The sequence below is a fragment of the Oncorhynchus tshawytscha genome, unplaced genomic scaffold (assembly GCF_018296145.1).
Source record: "Oncorhynchus tshawytscha isolate Ot180627B unplaced genomic scaffold, Otsh_v2.0 Un_contig_956_pilon_pilon, whole genome shotgun sequence".
Taxonomy (NCBI): domain Eukaryota; kingdom Metazoa; phylum Chordata; class Actinopteri; order Salmoniformes; family Salmonidae; genus Oncorhynchus; species Oncorhynchus tshawytscha.
The window spans coordinates 68,325-95,174 of record NW_024609753.1 but is presented as its reverse complement, the minus strand read 5'-3'; the positions used below and the strand labels follow the sequence as shown (position 1 = coordinate 95,174).

At 41.3% G+C, this 26,850-nt stretch overlaps 2 protein-coding genes across 5 annotated transcripts; both read left to right on the top strand.

Moving 5' to 3' along the window:
- The first annotated feature begins 4,768 nt into the window (after nucleotides 1–4,768).
- si:dkey-120c6.5 (GTPase IMAP family member 9) lies at nucleotides 4,769–13,136 on the top strand. Of its 2 annotated transcripts, XM_042317587.1 has the most exons (5): nucleotides 4,769–4,907; nucleotides 7,412–7,501; nucleotides 7,796–7,827; nucleotides 10,809–10,859; nucleotides 10,993–13,136. In XM_042317587.1, the coding sequence occupies exons 3-5, from the start codon at nucleotides 7,812–7,814 to the stop codon at nucleotides 12,018–12,020; spliced, it is 1,095 nt and encodes a 364-aa protein (XP_042173521.1). In that variant the 5' UTR covers nucleotides 4,769–4,907; nucleotides 7,412–7,501; nucleotides 7,796–7,811; the 3' UTR covers nucleotides 12,021–13,136. The 2 variants fall into 2 exon arrangements, with proteins under 2 accessions (XP_042173521.1, XP_042173520.1); XM_042317586.1 differs by lacking the exon at nucleotides 4,769–4,907 and having other exon boundaries at nucleotides 6,329–7,501.
- Nucleotides 13,137–14,176: 1,040 nt separating this feature from the next.
- Nucleotides 14,177–25,712, top strand: btr02 (bloodthirsty-related gene family, member 2). 3 transcript variants are annotated; one of them, XM_042317584.1, is made up of 10 exons: nucleotides 14,177–14,423; nucleotides 19,530–19,663; nucleotides 19,873–20,023; nucleotides 20,953–21,036; nucleotides 21,746–21,865; nucleotides 22,081–22,230; nucleotides 22,861–23,008; nucleotides 23,480–23,506; nucleotides 24,071–24,230; nucleotides 25,068–25,712. In XM_042317584.1, the coding sequence occupies exons 2-10, from the start codon at nucleotides 19,533–19,535 to the stop codon at nucleotides 25,450–25,452; spliced, it is 1,356 nt and encodes a 451-aa protein (XP_042173518.1). In that variant the 5' UTR covers nucleotides 14,177–14,423; nucleotides 19,530–19,532; the 3' UTR covers nucleotides 25,453–25,712. The 3 variants fall into 3 exon arrangements, with proteins under 3 accessions (XP_042173518.1, XP_042173519.1, XP_042173517.1); XM_042317585.1 differs by having other exon boundaries at nucleotides 14,225–14,423; nucleotides 19,873–20,008; nucleotides 24,068–24,230; XM_042317583.1 differs by having other exon boundaries at nucleotides 14,225–14,423; nucleotides 24,068–24,230.
- The last annotated feature ends 1,138 nt before the right edge of the window (nucleotides 25,713–26,850 follow it).

Here is a 26,850-nt window from a genome sequence, read left to right as displayed (position 1 = left end):
CTAGACAGTCATATTATAATCTTGTCATAGATTTTCAAGAAGATTTATGTCAAAACTATAACTAGGCCACTCAGGAACAGTCTATGTAATTTTGGTCAACAACTCCAGGGATTTTTTGGCCTTGTTTTTAAGGCTATTGTCCTGCTGAAAGGTGAATTTTTCTCTCTGTGTCTGTTGGACAGCAAACTGAACAAGGTTTTCCTCTAAGATTGTCCCTCTGCTTAGCTCTATTCCATTTATTTTTATCCTAAAAAAACTCCCTAGTCCTTGCTGATGACAAGCATAGTCTTAACATGATGCAGCCACCACCATGCTTGAAAATATGAAGAGTGGTACTCAGTGTGGTGTTGGATTTTCCCCAAACATAACGCTTTGTATTCAGGACATAAAGTACACTTCTTTGCAATGTTTTTTGCATTTTTACCTTAGTGTCTTATTGCAAACAGGATGCATGTTTTGGAATATTTTTATTCTGTACAGGCGTCCTTATTTCCACTCTGTCATTTAGGTTAATATGGTGGAGTAACTACAATGTTGTTGTTTGTTTATTTATTTGTTTGGGGGGGGGGGGTAGATCATCTTTAATATTGCAGATTGAACCTACAATCTATCAATTTAATTGTTTGCATAATTTCCAATCCCCCTAATTTAAAAAATGCTCACATCGGCGGTACCTGTAGTTAAATAATTATACAAGTATTCCTCATTTCCTCTTTCCCACAGCGGCCGACCCACCATTCATTCTGATGTTAACTCCAACCCTCCGATGCCCACAGATTAACCCATCTTTCCCAGAATAATGCCATTTATCTATTTCCTTTAGCAATTACATCCCTCCATTTTACTGTGAAGTCTTACGAGGATCCTGAACCTTCCTATTTGTAACATTTCTACCGATATTGCCCTAAAAATCAATACTTTACCCCAGAGAATGATAATATTTCCCATTGACTGATGGTGGTTTTTCAGAGCCCCTAACAATACAGTTTGCAGGTCCATCTGAACCCCGATACTATGACATAACAACCATTCCTGGACAGTACCAAAAGCGAGCCACCGATGGACAGTACCAGAAAATATGTTTGATTGATTGTGTTTCCTAGTGGCAGAGTCTGCACAAGGCTGACTGTTCAGTGCCCCATAATGCCCTACCAAGCAAATGGGCAGTAACTGCTCATAGCGTGGAACTGAGGAAAAATGTATTTTATTTTCCTTATTTACCTTCCTATTTGTAACATTTCTGCTTGGTAGGGCAGCATATATTGAGCATTCTTTTTGTAGCAAGTATTTTACTATATATAATAGCTTCAATTGAAATGAACAGATTGATGTGTCCATTTAATTAAAAAAATGTCAATTCATAGACTCGTTCAAAAACCTGTTCCCAATGTACTTGAATTTCTTATGGTATTGCTGTCAAACACGTTTGACTTTCCTGCTAGAGCCATGATTAAACATATAAACTGCAATATAATGACATAATAAATCAGCAACTCTTCCCATAAATGGATAGGTACAGTGCCTTGCGAAAGTATTCGGCCACCTTGAACTTTGCGACCTTTTGCCACATTTCAGGCTTCAAACATAAAGATATAAAACTATAAAAATTAATTTTGCACGCCCAATTTTTCAGTTTTTGATTTGTTAAAAAAGTTTTAAATATCCAATAAATGTCGTTCCACTTCATGATTGTGTCCCACTTGTTGTTGATTCTTCACAAAAAATACAGTTTTATATCTTTATGTTTGAAGCCTGAAATGTGGCAAAAGGTCACAAAGTTCAAGGGGGCCGAATACTTTCGCAAGGCACTGTATATCCCTTTTTACAGTTTCAAGATTCTATATATTTTGCTAAGTTTTCAATCAAAGTTAATAGTTGCAAGATCTCTAACCTTTTCTGGGTTACGTACATCAGGCACATGGACTTGAAGGAGACCTCATCAAATCAAATTTCACTGGTCACATACACGTGTTTAGCAGATGTTATTGCGGGTGTAGCGAAATGCTTGTAATGACAATTTAAAGTTTGTATCTTTTAGAGACTGTATCCATAATATAGTGAAGTCATCAGTTGGGTTTTAGAGAAACTGGAGACATTATCCAGGTCCTCAATGAGGCCCTTCAAGGTTGAAGAGGAATCAAGAGAAATCTTCGATCACCGACATACGTTGATACGTTTGCCTCTTAATTTTTTCCCTTTAATGTTATCATTAGACCGTAATGTTATCATTAGACCGTAATGTTATCATTAGACCTTAATGTTATCATTAGACCGTAATGTTATCATTAGACCTTAATGTTATCATTAGACCGTGATGTTATCATTAGACCTTAATGTTATCATTAGACCTTAATGTTATCATTAGACCTTGATGTTATCATTAGACCGTAATGTTATCATTAGACCTTAATGTTATCATTAGACCTTAATGTTATCATTAGACCTTAATGTTATCATTAGACCTTGATGTTATCATTAGACCTTGATGTTATCATTAGACCTTAATGTTATCATTAGACCTGATGTTATCATTAGACCTTAATGTTATCATTAGACCTTAATGTTATCATTAGACCTTGATGTTATCATTAGACCTTAATGTTATCATTAGACCTTAATGTTATCATTAGACCTTAATGTTATCATTAGACCTTTGATGTTATCATTAGACCTTGATGTTATCATTAGACCTTGTTATCATTAGACCTTGATGTTATCATTAGACCTTAATGTTATCATTAGACCGTAATGTTAATGTTATCATTAGACCTTAATGTTATCATTAGACTGTGAATGTTATCATTAGATGTTATCATTAGACCTTGATGTTATCATTAGACCTTGATGTTATCATTAGACCTTAATGTTATCATTAGACCGTAATGTTATCATTAGACCTTAATGTTATCATTAGACCTTGATGTAATCATTAGTTCATTAGACCGTAATGTTATCATTAGACCTTGATGTTAATGTTATCATTAGACCTTAATGTTATCATTAGACCTTGAATGTTATCATTAGACCTTATGTTATCATTAGACCGTAATGTTATCATTAGACCTTAATGTTATCATTAGACCTTAATGTTATCATTAGACCGTAATGTTATCATTAGACCGTAATGTTATCATTAGACCGTAATGTTATCATTTGACCTTGATGTTATCATTAGACCTTGATGTTATCATTAGACCTTGATGTTATCATTAGACCTTGATGTTATCATTAGACTGTGATGTTATCATTAGACCTTGATGTTATCATTAGACCGTAATGTTATCATTAGACCTTGATGTTATCATTAGACTGTGATGTTATCATTAGACCGTAATGTTATCATTAGACCTTAATGTTATCATTAGACCGTAATGTTATCATTAGACCGTAATGTTATCATTAGACCTTGATGTTATCATTAGACCTTGATGTTATCATTAGAGCTTGATGTTACCATTAGACTGTGATGTTATCATTCGACCTTAATGTTATCATTAGACTGTGATGTTATCATTAGACCTTAATGTTATCATTAGACCTTGATGTTATCATTAGACCTTAATGTTATCATTAGACTGTGATGTTATCATTAGACCTTAATGTTATCATTAGACCGTAATGTTATCATTAGACCTTAATGTTATCATTAGACTGTGATGTTATCATTAGACCTTAATGTTATCATTAGACCTTAATGTTATCATTAGACTGTGATGTTATCATTAGACCTTAATGTTATCATTAGACCTTAATGTTATCATTAGACCTTAATGTTATCATTAGACCTTGATGTTATCATTAGACCTTGATGTTATCATTAGACCCTAATGTTATCATTAGACTGTGATGTTATCATTAGACCTTGATGTTATCATTAGACTGTTCTACTACAATGTTGTTGATCCATCCTCAGTCTTCTCCTATCACAGCCATTAAACTGTAACTGTTTTAAAGTCACCATTGACCTCATGGTGAAATCCCTGAGCGGTTTCCTTCCTCTCCAGTAACTGAGTTAGGAAGGATGCCAGTATCTTTATAGTGACTGGGTGTATTGATACACCATTCAAAGTGTAATTAATAACTTCACCATGCTCAAAGGGATATTCACTGTCTGTTGTTTTATTTATCCATCTACCAGTAGGTGCCCTTTGTGAGGCTTTGGAAAACCTCCCTGGTGTTTGTGGTTGAATCTCTGAAATTCACTGCTCAACTTAGGGACCTTACAGATAATTGTATGCGTGTACAGAGATGAGGTAGTCATACAAAAATCATATTAACCACTATTACGGCACCCAGTGACTTATACAAACCATTATGTGAATTGTTAAGCAAATATTTACTCCTGAACTTATTGAGGTTTGCCATAACAAAGGGTTTCAATTATTATTGACTCAAGACATTTCAGCTTTTAATTTTGTATTAATTTGTGAAAATGTGTAAAAACATAATTCCACTCTGACATTATGGGGGTATTGTGTCTACACCAGTGACACAACATGTACATTTCATCCATTCTAAATTCAGACTGTGACACAACAACATGTAGAACAATACTAAGGGTGTACATACTTTCTGAAGGCTGTTCAACGCTGGTCGGACCAATCTGATTCCACGCTTCAAGACTGCTTCGATCACGTGGACTGGGATATGTTCCGCATTGCGTCCAACAACAACAGTGACGAATACGCTGATTCGGTGAGCGAGTTCATTAGAAAGTGCATTGACGATGTCGTACCCGTAGCAACGATTAAAACATACCCAAACCAGAAACCGTGGATTGATGGTAGCATTCGCGTGAAACTGAAAGCGCAAACCACTGCTTTTAATCAGGGCAAGGTGACCGGAAACATGACCGAATACAAACAGTGTATATGTCTACGGACAAGTTGGCTTTGTGATTCATACAGGTACGTTTATGTCATACCTGTAGATGTCACGCCAAGTCGTAGGTAGCTACAACAATGTCATACCAAACATGCATACAATCCGTACATATTTAGGAGTGTTTTTGTAAGATGTGAAACTGTAAGATCCCTATGGGGTTTCTGTTATGGATCTCCATTCAATTCCTAATAAAATGCCTGACCATTTGCTGTACTATATTTATTGTGTTGAAACACAGATCTGATCTTCCACATACTAAACTGTACAGTCTCACAGACCGGTCAACCAGGAGAGACTGTCTCCCAAGCAACGTTGGAGTCTGTCTCTCCTGGTTGACCTGTCTGTGAGAATTGACTCCCTAGCAACGTTGGAGTCTGTCTCTCCTGGTTGACCTGTCTGTGAGACTGACTCCCTAGCAACGTTGGAGTCTGTCTCTCCTGGTTGACCTGTCTGTGAGACTGACTCCCTAGCAACGTTGGAGTCTGTCTCTCCTGGTTGACCTGTCTGTGAGACGGACTCCCTAGCAACGTTGGAGTCTGTCTCTCCTGGTTGACCTGTCTGTGAGACTGACTTTTTTCTGTCTCACAACTGGTTCTGCCACACAGTGTGTAAACACAAAACTGGTTCTGCCACACAGTGTGTAAACACACAACTGGTTCTGCCACACAGTGTGTAAACACACAACTGGTTCTGCCACACAATTGACCTGTGTGTGAACACACAACTGGTTCTGCCACACAGTGTAAACACACAACTGGTTCTGCCACACAGTGTGTAAACACACAACTGGTTCTGCCACACAATGTGTAAACACACAACTGGTTCTGCCACACACAACTGGTTCTGCCACACAAACACACAACTGTGTAAACACACAACTGGTTCTGCCACACAGTGTGTAAACTCAACTGGTTCTGCCACACAGTGTGTAAACACACAACTGGTTCTCACACAGTGTGTAAACAACTGGTTCTGCCACACAGTGTGTAAACACACAACTGGTTCTGCCACACAGTGTGTAAACACACAACTGGTTCTGCCACACAGTGTGTAAACACACAACTGGTTCTGCCACACAGTGTGTAAACACACAACTGGTTCTGCCACACAGTGTGTAAACACACAACTGGTTCTGCCACACAGTGTGTAAACACACAACTGGTTCTGCCACACAGTGTGTAAACACACAACTGGTTCTGCCACACAGTGTGTAAACACACAACTGGTTCTGCCACACAGTGTGTAAACACACAACTGGTTCTGGTTCACACAGTGTGTAAACACACAACTGGTTCTGCCACACAGTGTGTAAACACACAACTGGTTCTGCCACACAGTGTGTAAACACACAGTGTGTAAACACACAACTGGTTCTGCCACACAGTGTGTAAACACACAACTGGTTCTGCCACACAGTGTGTAAACACACTGGTTCTGCCAACTGGTTCTGCCACACAGTGTGTAAACACACAACTGGTTCTGCCACACAGTGTGTAAACACACAACTGGTTCTGCCACACAGTGTGTAAACACACAACTGGTTCTGCCACACAGTGTGTAAACACACAACTGGTTCTGCCACACAGTGTGTAAACACACAACTGGTTCTGCCACACAGTGTGTAAACACACAACTGGTTCTGCCACACAGTGTGTAAACACACAACTGGTTCTGCCACACAGTGTGTAAACACACAACTGGTTCTGCCACACAGTGTGTAAACACACAACTGGTTCTGCCACACAGTGTGTAAACACACAACTGGTTCTGCCACACAGTGTGTAAACACACAACTGGTTCTGCCACACAGTGTGTAAACACACAACTGGTTCTACCACACAGTGTGTAAACACACAACTGGTTCTGCCACACAGTGTGTAAACACACAACTGGTTCTATCACACAGTGTGTAAACACACAACTGGTTCTGCCACACAGTGTGTAAACACACAACTGGTTCTGCCACACAGTGTGTAAACACACAACTGGTTCTGCCACACAGTGTGTAAACACACAACTGGTTCTGCCAGCAGCAAATGGTTTATTGAACAAGGAAGGTCAGTTAATAACAAACTCTAATTTACAATGACAGCCTACCCCAGACATATTGTGCGCCTCCCTCTGAGACTCCCAATCACAGCCAGATGGGATACAGCCTGGATTTGAACCAGGGACTGTAATGACATCTCCTGCACTCAGATGCAGTGCCTTAGACCGCTGGGCCACTCGGGAGCCTTTAAGGAAAAAACAAGCTGTCAAACATTTAGTGAGTTACCTTTTGCTTGAGTGTAGATGGAATAGTCTAAAATTAGTAAACTATGCACATCCGGGGAACCCGTAATGCATCCTGATTGGCTGTAGCCGCTGATATCACTTTCGATTTGACTCTAAATTATAAAGTTGACGTTCTAAAGCCTACAGTTCAAACCGATTTGATCAGATTTGTATATGCCTATATCTTCTCATTTAAATTACATTGTGAACTGGATTATTATGCAACGATAAACGATATAGTTTGTTATTTTAGCGTGTGTGAATGAATAAAGTTTCGGAGCGCTCGACCGAACGACGTCGTTGACAGAAATGAAGACGTAGAATTCTCCAGTCGGCAAATTCCGTAAGTAATGGACGTACATGATTCCTGCGGTAAAACAGTTCTTCCTATTGGTTGAATATTCCTGTCCACTTTATTATAATTATCCTATGTATATTATTACGTCATGTTTTCTTTTCTTTCTGTTAAGTACTTGTGATGGTTCGGTGTTCAGTAACGGTACAAAGCGGTGCATCGCGCCCTTATAGGCCTGTACACAAAGCCTCATGAGATACTCAAATATACGTTCTGATCACACTCATTATCAGGCTACTAATTTCCTCCACATTAACCATATACACACCGTTGTTTTAATAGGTTAAGCTGCACAATTATGGCATCCAATGAGGGTGAGTATCATTCCTTATTTGATACATTGTATCAACCAACGTCTATTCCACCACGGTTCAATGTAATTGAATTGAAATAACGTGGGAAACAACGTTGATTCAACCAGTGTGTTCCCAGTGGGATATTGCAGTTGTTATTGCTGAGTAGGTCTGTATGTAGTATATAGGTATTATAGTATATTATACTGTATTATAGTGTGTTGTGTTTGTGTATTTGTTTGACTTCTCTAAATTAATTTTCCATGGAAATGGACAGTAAAGTATGTTGTATGGTATGTCAGATAGGGATCTGGGTTTACAGTATATTTAGTAGGCCTGTAACTTAACAGTATATTTAGTAGGCCTGTAACTTAACAGTATATTTAGTAGGCCTGTAACTTAACAGTATATTCAGTAGGCCTGTAACTTAACAGTATATTTAGTAGGCCTGTAACTTTACAGTATATTCAGTAGGCCTGTAACTTTGACAGTATATTCAGTAGGCCTGTAACTTAACAGTTATTTAGTAGGCCTGTAACTTCAACAGTATATTAGTAGGCCTGTAACTTAACAGTATATTTTCTCTGTTAACTTACAGTATATTCAGTAGGCCTGTAACTGATAAACGTATAGGCCTGTATTTATATTTAGTAGGCCTGTAACTAAAGTATATTCAGTAGGCCTGTAACTTAACAGTATATTTAGTAGGCCTGTAACTTATATTCAGTAGGCCTGTAAAACAAGTATATTTAGTAGGCCTCTCCAGTATATTCAGTAGGCCTGTAATGGACGTATATTTGATAGGCCTGTAAAACAGTATATTCCTATTAGGTTAACTTAACAGTAATTTTAGGCCTGTAACAACAGTTATTCAGTAGGCCTGTTATCCATGTATATTTAGTAGTTGTTCTTTACTTAGGCCTGTAACTGTAACAGTATATTTAGTAACTTATAGTAACTATATTTAGTATTTATAGTATTATAGGCCTGTAAAACAGTATATTGTTTGGCCTGTAACTTACAGTATATTCCATGTAGGCCTGTAACTAAAGTATATTTAGTAGGCCTGTAACTTCAGTATATTCGTAGGCCTGTAACTTACAGTATATTTAGTAGGCCTGTAACTAACAGTTTTTAGTAGGCCTGTAACTTTAACAGTATATTCAGTAGGCCTGTAACTGTATATTTAGTAGGCCTGTAACTTTACAGTATATTCAGTAGGCCTGTAACTTAACAGTATATTTAGTAGGCCTGTAACTTTGATAGGCCTGTATTAACAGTATATTTAGTAGGCCTGTAACTTAACGTATATTCCTGTAACTTAACAGTACAGTTCAGTATATTCAGTGTAACTTAACAGTATATTTAGTAGGCCTGTAACTTAACAGTATATTTAGTAGGCCTGTAACTTAACAGTATATTTAGTAGGCCTGTAACTTGCAGTATATTCAGTAGGCCTGTTTAACAGTATATTTAGTAGGCCTGTAACTTAACAGTATATTCAGTATAACTTCAGTATATTTAGTAGGCCTGTAACTTAACAGTATATTTAGTAGGCCTGTAACTTAACAGTATATTCAGTAGGCCTGTAACTTAACAGTATATTTAGTAGGCCTGTAACTACTTCCTCTAACTTAACATTAATTTTAGGCCTGTAATGGACAGTAAAGTAGTATATTCAGTAGGCCTGTAACTTTACAGTATATTTAGTAGGCCTGTAACTTAACAGTATATTTAGTAGGCCTGTAACTTTACAGTATATTCAGTAGGCCTGTAACTTAACAGTATATTTAGTAGGCCTGTAACTTAACAGTATATTTAGTAGGCCTGTAACTAACAGTAATTTAGTGTAACTTAACAGTATATTTAGTAGGCCTGTAACTTTACAGTATATTCAGTAGGCCTGTAACTTAACAGTATATTTAGTAGGCCTGTAACTTAACAGTATATTTAGTAGGCCTGTAACTTAACAGTATATTTAGTAGGCCTGTAACTTTACAGTATATTTAGTAGGCCTGTAACTTAACAGTATATTTAGTAGGCCTGTAACTTTACAGTATATTCAGTAGGCCTGTAACTTAACAGTATATTTAGTAGGCCTGTAACTTAACAGTATATTCAGTAGGCCTGTAACTTAACAGTATATTCAGTAGGCCTGTAACTTAACAGTATATTTAGTAGGCCTGTAACTTAACAGTATATTTAGTAGGCCTGTAACTTAACAGTATATTTAGTAGGCCTGTAACTTAACAGTATATTTAGTAGGCCTGTAACTTTACAGTATATTCAGTAGGCCTGTAACTTAACAGTATATTTAGTAGGCCTGTAACTTAACAGTACAGTATATTATTTAGTAGGCCTGTAACTTTACAGTATATTTAGGCCTGTAACTTAACAGTAGGCCTGTAACTTAACAGTATATTTAGTAGGCCTGTAACTTAACAGTATATTTAGTAGGCCTGTAACTTAACAGTATATTTAGTAGGCCTGTAACTTAACAGTATATTTAGTAGGCCTGTAACTTAACAGTATATTCAGTAGGCCTGTAACTTAACAGTATATTCAGTAGGCCTGTAACTTAACAGTATATTCAGTAGGCCTGTATTCAGTAGGCCTGTAACTTAACAGTATATTCAGTAGGCCTGTAACTTAACAGTATATTCAGTAGGCCTGTAACTTAACAGTATATTCAGTAGGCCTGTAACTTAACAGTATATTTAGTAGGCCTGTAACTTAACAGTATATTTAGTAGGCCTGTAACTTTACAGTATATTTAGTAGGCCTGTAACTTTACAGTATATTTAGTAGGCCTGTAACTTAACAGTATATTCAGTAGGCCTGTAACTTAACAGTATATTTAGTAGGCCTGTAACTTAACAGTATATTCAGTAGGCCTGTAACTTAACAGTATATTCAGTAGGCCTGTAACTTAACAGTATATTCAGTAGGCCTGTAACTTTACAGTATATTTAGTAGGCCTGTAACTTAACATGTTTTCATAGGTTCTCAACCGAAAAGGAGGAGGAAGAACAGCATGGAGGAGCCCCCTTATTGTGAGTTCTATACATTTTAGTTTTGTATTCATCTGTACATAAATAAATACTTGTGAAGGCCAAGAGAATAGTGCATGCTGGTCTAATTGTGTACTTTTGTTGACTGTTGGTTGTGTGTGTGTGTGTTTGTCAGTGTCAGGCGATGCAGAGTTTAGAGTCCTTCTCTTTGGGAGAAGTGGCCGCAGTCAATTTTCTCTGGCAAACTCCATTCTGGGGACAGATGTGTTCAATGATGAGCTCTGCCACATTACAGAGAGTCAGAGACACAGGAGCGAGGCGTTCGGGAGAAAACTAGCTGTGGTCAACACTCCAAACCTCTCTGAGTACGAGGCATCCCAGAAAGAGCTGAGAAGAGTGTTCAAGTTGTCTGTGTGTATGTCCTCTCCTGGTCCCTACGTTGTTCTCTTTGCATTCGACCTGAACAACATCTCACCAAGTGCAGCAAGCATCCTGGAACTCGTCACAAAGCATTTTGGGGACAGCATCTTGAACCACATGATGGTTGTGGTGTGTCATGAAGAGGAGAAGGAGGATTCAGCTCTTGAGGAGAAAGTCAAGACTAACAGAGACTTCAGGGAGCTCATTGAGAAGTGTGGCCGAAGGTATCACCTCTTCAATGAGAGGAAGGCCCGGAGAGATGAGAAGGTTTCCAGACAGCTCCTGGAGAAGATGGACGACATGGTGAGGGAAAACGGATGCAGATTCTACTCCAATCACCAATACCAGGAAGCAGAGGAGAGAATCCAGAAAGAGGAGCGTTTCATGATGAAAGGGAGAAAGAAAGAGATGCTGACAAAGAGGAAGGAGCTGGAGAGCAGGTACACAGGTGAAGGTCTTGAGAAGGAGCTGGAGAGCAGGTACACAGGTGAAGGTCTTGAAAAGGAGCTGCTGCAGTTTGAGACAAGGATAAGAGTAGAGAACCGAGCGAAGGCTGAGAGGAAGATCTCAGAGGTACTGGGATTTACTCTCACAGCAGTTGACTATGCTGCTGCAGTAGGTAAAGGGGCAGCTCTAGGGGCTTTATGTGGAGCGGTCGTGGGGTTTGAGGGTATGGTGGTGGGAGCCGCTGTAGGTGCCGTCGTCGGGGGGGGCATAGGAGGTGCTGTCAGTGCGGCATGGGGTTACCTCACAAACACTGCTGCACAAATGAATAGACGTTGAGACAATGCTGCTTACATCGATGAGGCATTGCACAGTTTAACAGATTGTGTCATTTTGATGCCGTTCCTGCCCAGTTTAACACCACTGTGTAGAGGTCTGAGGCCAATCAGTTCACTAATGAATCTTATTAGTCAGTGAGAAAATATTCAGAGATGTATGTTTTGTAGATATTAGACGCTGTTGATTTGTTTTTTTTTGGGGGCTGCTGATCTGGTGATGGTTTCTAGTTGGTTATTTTAAACAGATTCATTGTTGAAATACGTAAATCATGAATAAAGGGAAGATCCTCTAACAATGGAATATTTAAACACGTTATAAATGTAACTATGTAAGTTTCATAAATGGATTTAGAATCTATATTTATATTTATTTCCTATTTAAAAGTATACAGATGTATTGGGAATTCCAAAGACACCAAAAACAACAGTACATTTATAACGTGTTCCTATTTAAATAGATTTAGAATGTATATTTATATATACATCTGTATACTTTTATATTTATTTTTATCTGTATACTGTATACTAATTCCCAATAAATATGTGTCCATTTAAATAGGAAATAAATATAAATATATATTCTAAATCCTTTTATGAAACTTATATAGTTATTTTTTAATTTTATATTACTGCTGCTGTATATATCTCTATTTTGCCAAATAAATTCCTTCTTTTAAAAATGAAAATAAATCCCAGTTTTGCTTCCCTGTGGTATTTGTATTGTGTTAAAGCACATATCTGATCTTCCATTGCATACTGTACTGAAACAGTCTGACAGTTCAATCAGGAGAGACCAGCCTGTCTCCCTGTAGGTTCTCTTGCTCTTTCAGCTTCAACTCTTCCATCTCAAAGACATTCCACTTCATCTTTCCACCAGCCGTCCCTCCAGCACTCCTACACGGCTAAACTCCTTCACGGCTAAACTCCTACACGGCTAAACTCCTTCACGGCTAAACTCCTTCACGGCTAAACTCCTACACGGCTAAACTCCTTCACGGCTAAACTCCTTCACGGCTAAACTCCTACACGGCTAAACTCCTTCACGGCTAAACTCCTTCACGGCTAAACTCCTACACGGCTAAACTCCTTCACGGCTAAACTCCTTCACGGCTAAACTCCTTCACTCCTTCACGGCTAAACTCCTTCAAACTCCTTCACGGCTAAACTCCTTCACGGCTAAACTCCTTCACGGCTAAACTCCTACTCACGGCTAAACTCCTTCACGGCTAAACTCCTACACGGCTAAACTCCTACACGGCTAAACTCCTTCACGGCTAAACTCCTTCACGGCTAAACTCCTACACGGCTAAACTCCTACACGGCTAAACTCCTACACGGCTAAACTCCTTCACGGCTAAACTCCTTCACGGCTAAACTCCTTCACGGCTAAACTCCTTCACGGCTAAACTCCTCACGGCTAAACTCCTCCTTCACGGCTAAACTCCTTCACGGCTAAACTCCTTCACGGCTAAACTCCTTCACGGCTAAACTCCTTCACGGCTAAACTCCTTCACGGCTAAACTCCTTCACAGCTAAACTCCTTCACAGCTAAACTCCTACACTGCTGCACAAATCCACTCTAGCAGAGCTCTGGTGTCCAGCCTTCCACGATGACTACTGGATCTCTGGCTGCAGAACCTACTGATACTATACTGCACAGTACCTCTCTCTCATCTCTCTGTCTCTGTGTGTGGCAGTTGAGGCTGGGGACGAGGCTAGCCACCACATATTCTCATCCACAGGCTCAACTGATACACTACAGAGAGACAGCGCAGGCTAGTGGACGAGACTAGCTACTACAGGGCTAGCTCTGGTCCAGGGTGTTAGTGAATCTTCAGGAAGGCTCAGCGTTAGCAAGCCACACTAACACACCCTGGACCAGAGCTACTGCAGAGCCCGGTGCTGCTGTTTGACAGCTCTACCACCCTGGACCAGAGCTGTTTGACAGCTCTAACACCCTGGATCAGAGCTACTGCAGGGCCTAGTGCTGCTGTTTGTCAGCTCTAACAGGGTCTTACCTAAGATTTGCCCCTTCTCCCCAAGTGTGCACTTGTTTACTTCACTTTTAATTATTTTAAATGAATACAGAAAATACAGAAACTTCCTCTAGACTGTAGTCCATGGCTCCACCAATCAAATGCTTTTAAGTTTGTGGGGAGTGGTGAAGTGCACACTTCAGGAGGAAGGAGAGATAATTGGGACGTAGCCAATGTCTAAGGTTACAGACTCCTCCCAAAGCAAACACCTGATTGACTGACAACAGCTGAACACACCTGGATTAAACCCCACCCACAAGCACCTTTCTAGGAACTCACACCTGTCACCTGGTCTCTGAATACAGGAAGAGACACAGACTGACTAGCGACTGAAGCTCTGAGCACCTGGAAAGGAATAAGTGGGACAGGTAGGTTTAACTTGTTAACATCGTACTGAACACAGGTTGTAAATATTGAAGACAGCTTAGGAACAATAAAGCTTATTCAAATCAATCCTCCTTGTCAGGACGTGGGCTCTCTGTTCAGAACAGTATATGTAACATCCATTTTCTTTGACATCATGGTTACGACTGAACAGGTCAGGACGTCACTCTTCTCAGTTCAGGAAGTCACAACTTTATAGGTGCTACACTGTTTGTTTTTAACTGGTAAAAGAGAGAAAATACAATACCGTTTTGAGGTAAAACAAACAGTTGTGATTGTAGTGAGAATAACAGCTGGAAGAGGTCATGCAGGTGTTGAGTGTTGTGTTGATTCCTTCATTATGTAACAGAATACTTGGTGTTACCTGTTCTACTGCATACCAGGGAATTTTACGCTCTCTGTCTCTCAAACACACAGACAGACACAGACACAGACAGAGACAGACAGACACAGACAGACACAGACAGAGACAGAGAGACAGAGACAGACAGACACACACAGACAGAGACAGAGAGACAGACAGACACAGACAGAGACAGACAGACACAGACAGAGAGACAGACAGACACAGACAGACAGAGCCAGAGAGACAGACAGACAGACAGAGAGACAGACACAGACAGACAGACAGACAGAGCCAGAGAGACAGACACAGACAGACAGACAGACAGACAGACAGACAGACAGACAGACAGACAGACAGACAGACAGACAGACAGACAGACAGACAGACAGACAGAGAGACAGACAGACAGACAGACAGAGAGAGCCAGAGAGATAGAGACAGACAGACAGAGACAGCCAGAGAGACACAGACAGACAGAGAGACAGAGAGACAGAGAGACAGACAGACAGACAGATAGAGAGAGCCAGAGAGACAGACAGAAAGACAGAGACAGACAGAGAGAGCCAGAGAGACAGAGACAGACAGACAGAAAGACAGACACAGACAGACAGAGACAGACAGACAGAAAGACAGACACAGACAGACAGAGACAGACAGAGACAGACAGAGAGAGCCAGAAAGACAGACAGACAGACAGACAGACAGACAGACAGACAGACAGACAGACAGACAGACAGACAGACAGACAGACAGACAGACAGACAGACAGACAGACAGACAGACAGACAGACACACACACTTTTTTTTGAATGACACACATGATCACATAACTGACTTGGCTTTGAGACACACAGAGAAACATTAGGTGAGCTCAGATGAATCTGTGACCTGAAAGAGTTCCAATAGTGAAATATCAAAAGACAAGCCTTCACTGCTTGACAAAGAAACATGTTTGACCGTGGAGTTGATAACAATTCACTTCCTTTGAGAATATCCACCTCCTGTCTTTCGTCCAATCAGATTGGAATAGCTGGAATGTGACTTTGCTCGCTGCGGTGATGTCAAGGACATGAGGTCATAGCTTTTATGTTGGGAATCTGTTGGCTGCACCATGTCTAAATGGCTTTCTCTCGAATACTGCAAATGGCACCCTATTTCCTTGATAGTGCACTACTTTTGACCCAGGGCCCCATAGGGAATAGGGTGCCATTTAGGATGCAGGCTATATTTTCGTTCAAATATTTTTTATTGAACACACACAAGAATGGTGTTTCGGTATAAAAGACCAGTATAAAATCCCTATCTAAAATATTAGAAATATTAGATATTACAAATATTAAAAACACGACATACAGAACAAGGACAGGTAGAAAGACAGAGGGTAGATGTCACCTATTCCCCCCCACTTATTCCCCCCTTTACCCCCCAACATATTCCCCCCTTTATCCCCCCTTTATCCCCCAACATCTTCCCCACTTATTCCCCCACTTATTCCCCCCTTTACCCCCCACTTATTCCCCCTTTACCCCCCCCACTTATTCCCCCGCTTATTCCCCCCTTTACCCCCCACTTATTCCCCCTTTACCCCCCCACTTATCCCCCACTTATTTCCCCCTTTACCCCCCACTTATTCCCCCACTTATTCCCCCTTTACCCCCTCACTTACCCCCACTTATTCCCCCCTTTACCCCACCCCCACTTATTCCCCCTTTACCCCCACTTATTCCCCCTTTACCCCACCCCCACTTATTCCCCCTTTACCCCCCCACTTATTCCCCCTTTACCCCACCCCCCACTTATTCCCCCTTTACCCCCCCCACTTATTCCCCCACTTATTCCCCCCCACTTATCCCCCACTTATTCCCCCTATTCCCCCCCCAACTGCTCGGGTGGCAGGACCAGCACATGCTGCCTAAAGGTAGATTAATATATTACAATGGAGATTTGAGAGTGTGTTAATAAGTACAAATTCACAGCGCCGACTCGTCCACGTAGGAGAGGAAAGGCTGCCAGATTTGATCAAATGTTGATAATTTATTGTTCAGAATATATCTCATTCTTTCTAAGTGTACAGTGTTTGCCAATTCGCTGAGCCATAATTTGGTAGAGGGCACTTCCCTCCTTTTCCAATACAACAAGATTATTATTTTTTGTTGCAGAAATTAGTTATTTTAGTTGTTTTTGTGGGTTGTTTAATCCGTTTAGGGAATCAGACACTCCCAGGATTATCAGAAGTGGGTCTGGGTCTATTGAAGTCTCCAGAACTTCAGAGAGGATCCTAGATGCACACTATATTTAAGACAAAATACTGTATGTTCCCTCTAGTCAGTGTCAACATCTTAACTTCAGTAGCCCTCCACTGTCCTTGGGTTTCAGAACCGATGGGTTTTATAAACCTCTGTCCTTCTTCAGCTTGTTATTTATCAGCAAAATGGGAAAGAGGTGATTGAATGAATCAGTCTTTGTTATTTCACCTTGGAAAGTCTGATTGGATTATATTCCTTGCTGAGAGAAAACAGTGCCTTAGGAAAGTATTTTTTGTTACAGCCTTATTCTAAAATGAATTAAATAAATAAAAATCCTCAGCAATCTACACACAATACCCCATAGTGACAAAGCAAAAACGTTTTTTTAGATTTTTTGGGGGGGCAAATTTATAAAAATCTATGAACAGAAATACCTCATTTACTCAGACCCTTTTGCTGTGAGACTCAAAATTGAGCTCAGGTGCATCCTGTTTCCATTGACCATCCTTGAGCCGTTTCTACAACTTGATTGGAGTCCACCTGTGGTAAATTCAATTGATTGGACATGATTAGGAAAGGCACACACCAGTCTATATAAGGTCCCACAGTTGACAGTGCACGTCAGAGCGAAAACCAAGCCATGAGGTCGAAGGAATTGTCCGTAGAGCCTTGAGACAGGATTGTGTTGAGGCACATATCTGGTGAAGGGTACCAAAACATTTCTGCAGGTCACCAAGAACACAGTGGCCTCCATCATTCTTAGATGGAAGAAGTTTGGAACCACCAAGGCTCTTCCTAGAGCTGGCCAAACTGAGCAATCGGGGGAGAAGGGCCTTGGTCAGGGAGGTGACCAAGAATCCAATGGTCACTCTGACAGAGCTCTAGAATTCCTCTGTGGAGATGGGAGAACCTTCCAGAAGGACAACCATCTCTGCAGCACTCCATAAATCAGGCCTTTTTGGCCAGATGGAAACCACTCCTCAGTAAAAGACACGACAGCCCGTTTGGAGTTTGCCAAAAGGCACCTAAAGACTCTCAGACCATGAGAAACAAGATTCTCTAGTCTGATGAAACCAAGATTGATCTCTTTGGCCTGAATGCCAAACGTCACATCTGGAGGAAACCTGGCACCATCACTACGGTGAAGCATGGTGGTGGCAGAATCCTGTTGTGGGGATGTTTTTCATCGGCATGGACTGGGAGACTAGTCAGCATCGAGGCAAAGATGAACATAGCAAAGTACAGAGAGATCCTTGATGAAAACCTGCTTAAGAGCTCTCAGGTCCTCAGACTGGGGCGAAGGTTTACCTTCCAACAGGACAACGACCCTAAACACACAGCCAAGACAACGCATGAGTGGCTTTGGGACAAGTCTCAATGTCCTTGAGTGGCCCAGCCAGAGCCCGGACTTGAACCCGATTGAACATCTCCGGAGAGACCTGAAAATAGCTGTACAGCAACGCTCCCCATCCGACCTGACAGAGTTTGGGAGGATCTGCAGAGCAGAATGGAGTAAACTCCCCAAAAAGCAGGTGTGCCAAGCTTGTAGTGTCATTACTAAGAAGACTCAATGCTGTAATCGCTGGGGTCTGAATACCAATATTTACGTTTTTTTATTCTTAATAAATTTGCAAAAATGTCTAAACCTGTTTTTGCATGGTCATTATGGGGTATTGTGATGTCATTATGGGGTATTGTGATGTCATTATGGGGTATTGTGATGTCATTATGGGGTATTGTGTATAGATTGATGAGGGAAGAAAACAATTGAATCCATTTTAGAATAAGGCTGTAATCTAACAACATGTGGAGTAAGTCAAGGTGTCTGAATACTTTCTGAAGGCACTGTAACCCAACTGACTAGTTGATTAAGTTGAATCTTGAAGCGAGTGAATACTGTGGCTTTTAACGCACACTCTCCTTCCATTGGGAAAAATGAATGGGGGAAACCTTCAATAACTGTACCAGTGAACTCTGTCTGGCCAATCAAATGGAAGTATTACGTGACAAGAACATGAAGGTATTCAGAGAGACCTGACATTACATTTCATCTCTATATTGTTATGTAATGGGGTGCATCTTTGGTTTTTAGAAGTGAGGGGATGACAATGATAAAACCGGGGGGGGGGCATGATATATATTTTCCAAACAGTCTACGCGACCGCTCCGAGATGTCCTCATGGTCCTAAAGCACACCGGTGCCTTGTTTTTGTATCACATTACAATAGTAATGGGGGGAGATAAAAATGCAATTTCAGAATGTGTGGTGGTGGTGGGGGGGCATGCCCCCAGTGAAAGTTGCTTCCCTGTTAATGAGAGACAGTACACTACAGGTTTCTGTTACTGCAAAGTGTTTCATGCTCAATCTGGTAATATATTGAACTTGGACCTTTTAGAAAAAGGGGAATTGGAAAGGGTGGAGAGATGGATCAGAGGGGCAGAGGGAAAAGAGGGGTACGGAAAGGATGAGTTGATTGATTTATATGGTGTTCTTCCAGGGCATGGCATCTACCATCTCTACCATCAGCCTCGTCTCCGAGAGGCACTTCCTGTGCCCGCTGTGTAAGGACATCTTCAGCAGTCCCGTGACTACTCCGTGTGGCCACAGTTTCTGTCAGGAATGCCTGTGTGGGTACGTCCCCTCGTTATCTTACGATTATAAAAAATGGAGGTCGGGGGTGTCTATCGTTTGTTGAACTTTATTGAAAGCATTGCAGAGGATCCATACATTGTTGTTCACTAGCTCTGAAGCTCAAATAGTGGATGAGTAGAACATGGACTGGAGTACTGAGATGGTAGAATTCATCAGAATAATAAAAACATGGACTGGGCTCATTACAGGTACTGGACCCGGCACCGTTCAGACTACTGTCCCCTCTGCAAGAGGTTGTTCCATTCCAGGCCAGACCTTAGTGTCAACCGCATCCTGGCTGACGTCTGTGACAACTACAGGACGACACGGCCTGAGAGCCCTGAGGAGAGCCACAACACGGTACTCTACTGACCTTAGTGCAACATATTGTGACATTAAGAGGTTCAAGACGCTACGGTGTACCTGTAATAGATACCTTGGTGTCATGATACCTTGGTGTAATCCTCTTGGCGTCATGACACCTTGGTGTAATCCTCTTGGTGTCATGATACGTTGGTGTAATCCTCTTGGTGCCATGATACCTTGGTGTAATCATCTTGGCGTCATGATACCTTGGTGAAATCCTCTTGGTGTCGTGATACCTTGGTGTCATGATACCTTGGTGTAATCACCTTGGTGTCGTGATACCTTGGTGTCATGATACCTTGGTGTAATCCTATTGATGTCATGATACCTTGGTGTAATCCTATTGATGTCATGATACCTTGGTGTAATCCTCTTGGTGTCATGATACCTTGGTGTAATCCTCTTGGTGTCATGATACCTTGGTGTATTCATCTTGATGTCATGATACCTTGGTGTAATCCTCTTGGTGTCGTGATACCTTGGTGTCATGATACCTTGGTGTAATCATCTTGGCGTCATGATACCTTGGTGTAATCCTCTTGGTGTCGTGATACCTTGGTGTCATGATACCTTGGTGTAATCCTCTTGGTGTCGTGATACCTTGGTGTCATGATACCTTGGTGTAATCCTCTTGGTGTAATCCTCTTGATGTCATGATACGTTGGTGTAATCCTCTTGGTGTCATGATACATTGATGTAATCCTCTTGGTGGCATGATACCTTGGTGTAATCATCTTGATGTCATGATACCTTGGTGTAATCCTCTTGGTGTCATGATACCTTGATGTAATCCTCTTGGTGGCATGATACCTTGGTGTAATCCTCTTGGTGTCATGTTACCTTGGCGTAATCATCTTGGTGTCATGATACCTTGATGTAATCCTCTTGATGTTATGATACCTTGGTGTAATCCTCTTCTGCAGCTGCAGGTTGTAGACATTGACCAGATGATCCAGGAGCGACTGAAGAAAGTTGACAGACTCAGACATTCCCTGCAGCTCCTCAAAGTGAGTCCCGATCCCAAATGGGCCCCTAGCCCCTACACCAGGGCTCTCCAAGCCTGTTCCTGGAGAGCTACCTAACTCCAACTCCAGTTTTAACTAACCTGGTTCAGTTTATCAACCAGCTAATTATTAGAATCAGGTGCGCTAGATTAGGGTTGTAGTGAAAACCTACAGGATGGTATCTCTCCAGGTACAGGGTTAGAGAGGTCCTACAGGATGGTAGATCTCCAGGTACAGGGTTAGAGAGGCCCTACAGGATGGTATCTCTCCAGGTACAGGGTTAGAGAGGCCCTACAGGATGGTATCTCTCCAGGTACAGGGTTAGAGAGGCCCTACAGGATGGTATCTCTCCAGGTACAGGGTTAGAGAGGTCCTACAGGATGGTAGATCTCCAGGTACAGGGTTAGAGAGGCCCTACAGGATGGTATCTCTCCAGGTACAGGGTTAGAGAGGCCCTACAGGATGGTATCTCTCCAGGTACAGGGTTAGAGAGGCCCTACACCCTACGCCCTTATGTAGATCTAGATGAGTTCGACAAATCCACCACCCTTACCACATACATGTCTTTTGTCCAATCACACCTTATCATCTTAAAGTGATGTGAGATACAGACATGTATTTTATCCAATCAGAACTGATGTCTGAGATATTGACATGTCTCTTGTCCAATTAGAACTCATCTGAGATATTGACATGTCTTTTGTCCAATCAGAACTCGTGTGTGAGGGAGGTGCGTGAGAGCCAGAAGGTGTTCTCTGCCCTTGTCAGTTCCATGGAGAAGAGCCACAAGGCCGTGGTGGCAGCCATTGAGGAGAGACAGGGGGAGGAGGAGGTCTGTAATGTACAGTAATACTCTGATTTATTTATGAATTTATAAACTTAGATTAAAAATAATAACGGATTGGATTTCTTTACCTCCTTTCTTGTGAATTAGTTACACAAAGCACTTTACATAGTAAGGGGAAAACTCACCTCATCCACCACCTATTGACAGAATACAATGTGATTATCAATATACCAAATGTAACAATGTTTGTGTTTCTTTAGAGGATTGTTGAGAAGCTGGTGAAGGAGCTGGAACAGGAGATTCTACAGCTGAGGAATGGAGACACTGACCTGAGGCCTTGTCATTCCCAGCAGAGCCATGATGAGCTCTGTGGTGGTGGTGGTGGTGGTGGTCAGAAGAGTGTTGCAGTGGTAAGCATGGCGTAGGGTGAAGTCGCACCTAGACGCTAGTTTTGGGCCAGTTTAGCATTTTCTCCATTAATGGTTAAGGTTTAGATTGAGGGAAAGGAAGCTGATCCTAGATCTGTACCTAGGGGAAACTTCACCCCAGAGCGGTAATCAAATACTCAATAAGGCCCGAGGGAGTGTGGCATATAATCAATATATACCAGAGCCAAGGGCTGTTCTTATGCACGACGCAAAGCAGAGTACGGACTGGATACACACCTTAAAACTGGTTACCAACGTCATTAGAACAGTAAAAATACATGTTCTTTCATACCCGTGGTATACCACGACATCCAGCCAATCACCATTCAGGGCTCGAACCACCCAGTTTATAATGTCTGATATACCTCGGATTTCAGCCAATCAGAATTCAGGACCCAAACTACCCGGTTTATAATGTAGATTAGGACACAGTAGGTCTACATGTTGATCTTTGCTTCATCATGTCTTCATTTCCAGAAACAGAAACAGAGTTTCTTAATTATCAGGACCACAGAAGAAAAGGCTTGAACCCTTAAATTAGTCCCCCAACCACTTATATTTCATCTTAAAATATAACCGTGTTTGTTTGTTTGTCCTCTATGTACGTCGCAGAGCACCACTTCCACCACGGGCTACTCTGAGAGGAGGGACTGGTCCAAGGTTACCATGGAGACAGACCCCTGTATGGGCGTGACCAGGAGAGCAGTGTCAGACCTGATGGACGTGGTTAAAGGAGAGCTCTGTAGACTCTCTAAAGCTGGTTAGTATTTACACTACAGGTACGATCATATCATACTGGATCCATCTCTTACAGTTCTACATCCACCCTCAACACTTTAGTAGACCACATGTTTTGTGTTGATTAGACATCTGTCAGCATCTGATAAATGATTACTGTATTATTCTACTGCATATCTTTAGGGTGAGTGAAATGTCAGATCTGTTAGTCTGGGAAGGATTCTTATTGGAACTGTTATCTTTAGGGTGAGTGAAATGTCAGATCTGTTAGTCTGGGAAGGATTCTTATGGAACTGTTATCTTTAGGGTGAGTGAAATGTCAGATCTGTTAGTCTGGGAAGGATTCTTATGGAACTGTTATCTTTAGGGTGAGTGAAATGTCAGATCTGTTAGTCTGGGAAGGATTCTTATGGAACTGTTATCTTTAGGGTGAGTGAAATGTCAGATCTGTTTGTCTGGGAAGGATTCTTACTGGAACTGTTATCTTTTGCAGAGCTGAAGAAAATACAGAAATACACAGGTATGTCTCCACCTGCCCAAAGAGTTAGATACACCATAATATCTATTTTTTGTTCATAAAGGACCAGTGCAGTCAAAATTCAGTTTTTCTGTGTTTTATATCATATTGTACAACAGCTGATGAAACTAACACTGTAAAAGTGTGGGAAAGTGTTATTTCCTGATTGTATTTTCAACCAAAAACTATCTTAGTCAGCAGGTGTGGGTGGGCGGAAGTTTAGGCTTTCCATTGTGACATCACAATGTGGTAAATTGGTTAATAGACTAATAACAAAGAGAGTTCCAAACCTCTCTGCCAATAACGGCTAGTCTTCAGTTTTCCCCTCCCCCCTCAGACCACTCCCAGACAGTCCTAGCCAAAATCTTGCTTGAGAAATACTTTTCAAATTTTTGCCCATTTTAATGGAAATCTATTAGAGTAAGGTACTTAATTATTACTCAGAAAACAATTTGATATTGAATTAGGAATGGCGGCGTTGGGCCTTCCAAGTACTTGTTTTACCAAGGTGAGTTTTCTGTTGCCATGGCACTTATATGTTTCTCTCTCCTTCCTCTACCCTAGTAGACATCTCCCTGAGTCCCAAGACGGCCCACGCCTTTCTCTCGGTCTCAGAAGACCGGAAACAGGTGCGACACACAGACAAACACCAGGAGGTCCCAGACAACCCCAAGAGGTTTGACCGCGTGGCCAATGTCCTGGGAAGAGAATCCTTCAGCAGTGGCAGGTACTGTAATGTCCCTCTTTATACTGTTTGCCAATATAATAGCATTCTATATCTATATATCTACATTATCATAAAGATCTATGATCATATATCTATGGTTCTTAGAACGGCTGTCAGGCCGTCTGATATGGTTTGTTTGTTGAACTTTACTGAAACTATTGTGGGGATACAAACTTAAGTAGAAGTTAGGATTCACTCATGGCTCTTTACCTTAACTAGTGCTGTAGTAAAACATGGACTGGATTTCAATACTAAGTTCATCAGTTAGAATGATGAAAACATGGACTGGATTTCAATACTAAGTTCATCAGTTAGAATGATGAAAACATGGACTGGACTAAAATACAAGGTTCATCAGTTAGAATGATGAAAATTTGGACTGGACTTGAATGCAAAGTTCATCAGTTGTAATGACGAAAACATTGACTCCATTCCAGGTACTGCTGGACTAATGTTGACTCCATTCCAGGTACTACTGGACTAATGTTGACTCCATTCCAGGTACTAATGTTGACTCCATTCCAGGTACTAATGTTGACTCCATTCCAGGTACTAATGTTGACTCCATTCCAGGTACTAATGTTGACTCCATTCCAGGTACTAATGTTGACTCCATTCCAGGTACTAATGTTGACTCCATTCTAGGTACTAATGTTGACTCCATTCCAGGTACTAATGTTGACTCCATTCCAGGTACTAATGTTGACTCCATTCCAGGTACTAATGTTGACTCCATTCTAGGTACTAATGTTGACTCCATTCCCGCTACTAATGTTGACTCCATTCTAGGTACTAATGTTGACTCCATTCCAGGTACTAATGTTGACTCCATTCCAGGTACTACTGGGAAGTGGAGGTGGGAGAGAAGATAGAGTGGAACCTGGGCGTGGCCAGACAGTCCATCAACAGGAAAGGGAAGTTTACAGTCAGCCCAGCCAATGGCTTCTGGACACTGAGCCTAAAGAGCGGGGGTCAATACGTAGCTAACACCTCCCCCACTGTCACCCCCGTGGGCCTGGAGCAGAAGCCCAGGAAGGTGGGGGTGTTTCTGGACTACGTGGAGGGCCGAGTGTCCTTCTACTGCGCGGAGACTGGGGTTCACATCCATACGTTTACAGATGGCTTCACTGATAGACTACATCCACTCTTTAGTCCTGGGAGGCAACATGGGGGCAGGAATATCGCTCCTCTGACTATTAGTACTAGCTTCTGTAGCATCTGAGCCCCCTGACTTAACCCCCACGCCTGTAATAGTAATGTAATAATGTCATTGTGTAGCATAATGTAGAATAAGGCTCACTCGGTCCTCTCTCACGTCTGCATTTTCAGGCAATTAGCTGGGTAATCAATAGTAATGCTATAATTTATTTTAATTATAATTTATGACAGTATATATGAACCCTCAAATGTATATTTTTTTACAAAGTGTTGACTTTTTAAAAATTCTGTGCATCATTAAAATATCTGTAAATTATTCACATACATTCTAGTTCTAGAATGTCTGAGTCATTTCATAAACCGTGCCGCAGGCCCTAACTATTTGTTTGATAACAAGAAACCTTGACCATTCATGTATCAACCTTGTCCAGTCATGCTACCTAGCTAACAGCTGGCTAACAGCTGGCCAACAGCAGGCCAACAGCGGTCTAACAGCAGGCCAACAGCGGGCCAACAGCGGGCCAACAGCGGGCCAACAGCGGGCCAACAGCTGGCCAACAGCTGGCCAACAGCGGGCTAACAGCGGGCTAACAGCTGGCTAGATACTCCAGGTGATGATCGATCCTACCTTTCAAGCACATCTCTTTTTCTGGTTCCCCTGTGACTGTCTGGTGCCCCTAACTTCTTAAAGGTCCAATGCAGACATTTTGATTTAAATGTCAAATCATTTCTGGGTAACAATGAAGTGCCTAACTGTGATTGTTTTCAATTGAAATGGTCAAAGAGAAACAAAAAATTAGCTTCTAAAAAAAAAAAGGAGCAATTTCTCAAACAAGAATTTTGCTAGGACTGTCTGGGAGTGGTCTGAGTAGGGGAGGGGGAAACTGAAAACTAGCTGTTATTGGCAGAGAGGTTTGGAACTCTCTTTCTTATTGGTCTACTACCAATTTATGAGCTGGTGATGTCACCAGGCAGGCCAAAACTCCATCCCACCAGAACAGGCTGTCATTTCAGACGGTCTTTTTAAACAGCTCGTACACTACAAGGGCGTTATCAGAAATTTCACAAATTGCACAGATTTATTCCAACCTCATAGTGTGGAAATATATATAAACACAGAAAGGTCTAGTTTTTGATTGAACTGGGCCTTTAAAGTTGTCAGCACTACACATGCTCCCACCCACTACAAGACTATCCACTCACTATCCACCCACTACAAGACTATCCACTACAAGACCAACTATCCACTACAAGACCATCCATCCACTACAAGACCATCCATCCACTACAAGACCATCTATCCACTACAAGACCAACTATCCACTACAAGACCAACTATCCACTACAAGACCAACTATCCACTACAAGATCAACTATCCACTACAAGACCAACTATCGACTACAAGACTATCCACTACAAGACCAACTATCCACTACAAGACCAACTATCCACTACAAGACC

Coding starts and splice junctions, on each gene's coding strand:
- si:dkey-120c6.5 (XM_042317587.1), top strand. Junction 10,860..10,992: donor CATGGAGGAGCCCCCTTATT/GTGAGTTCTATA, acceptor TGTGTTTGTCAG/TGTCAGGCGATGCAGAGTTT.
- btr02 (XM_042317583.1), top strand. CDS start 19,533: ATGGCATCTACCATCTCTACCATCAGCCTCGTCTCCGAGAGGCACTTC. Junction 19,664..19,872: donor TGTCAGGAATGCCTGTGTGG/GTACGTCCCCTC, acceptor GGCTCATTACAG/GTACTGGACCCGGCACCGTT. Junction 21,866..22,080: donor AGAGACAGGGGGAGGAGGAG/GTCTGTAATGTA, acceptor GTGTTTCTTTAG/AGGATTGTTGAGAAGCTGGT.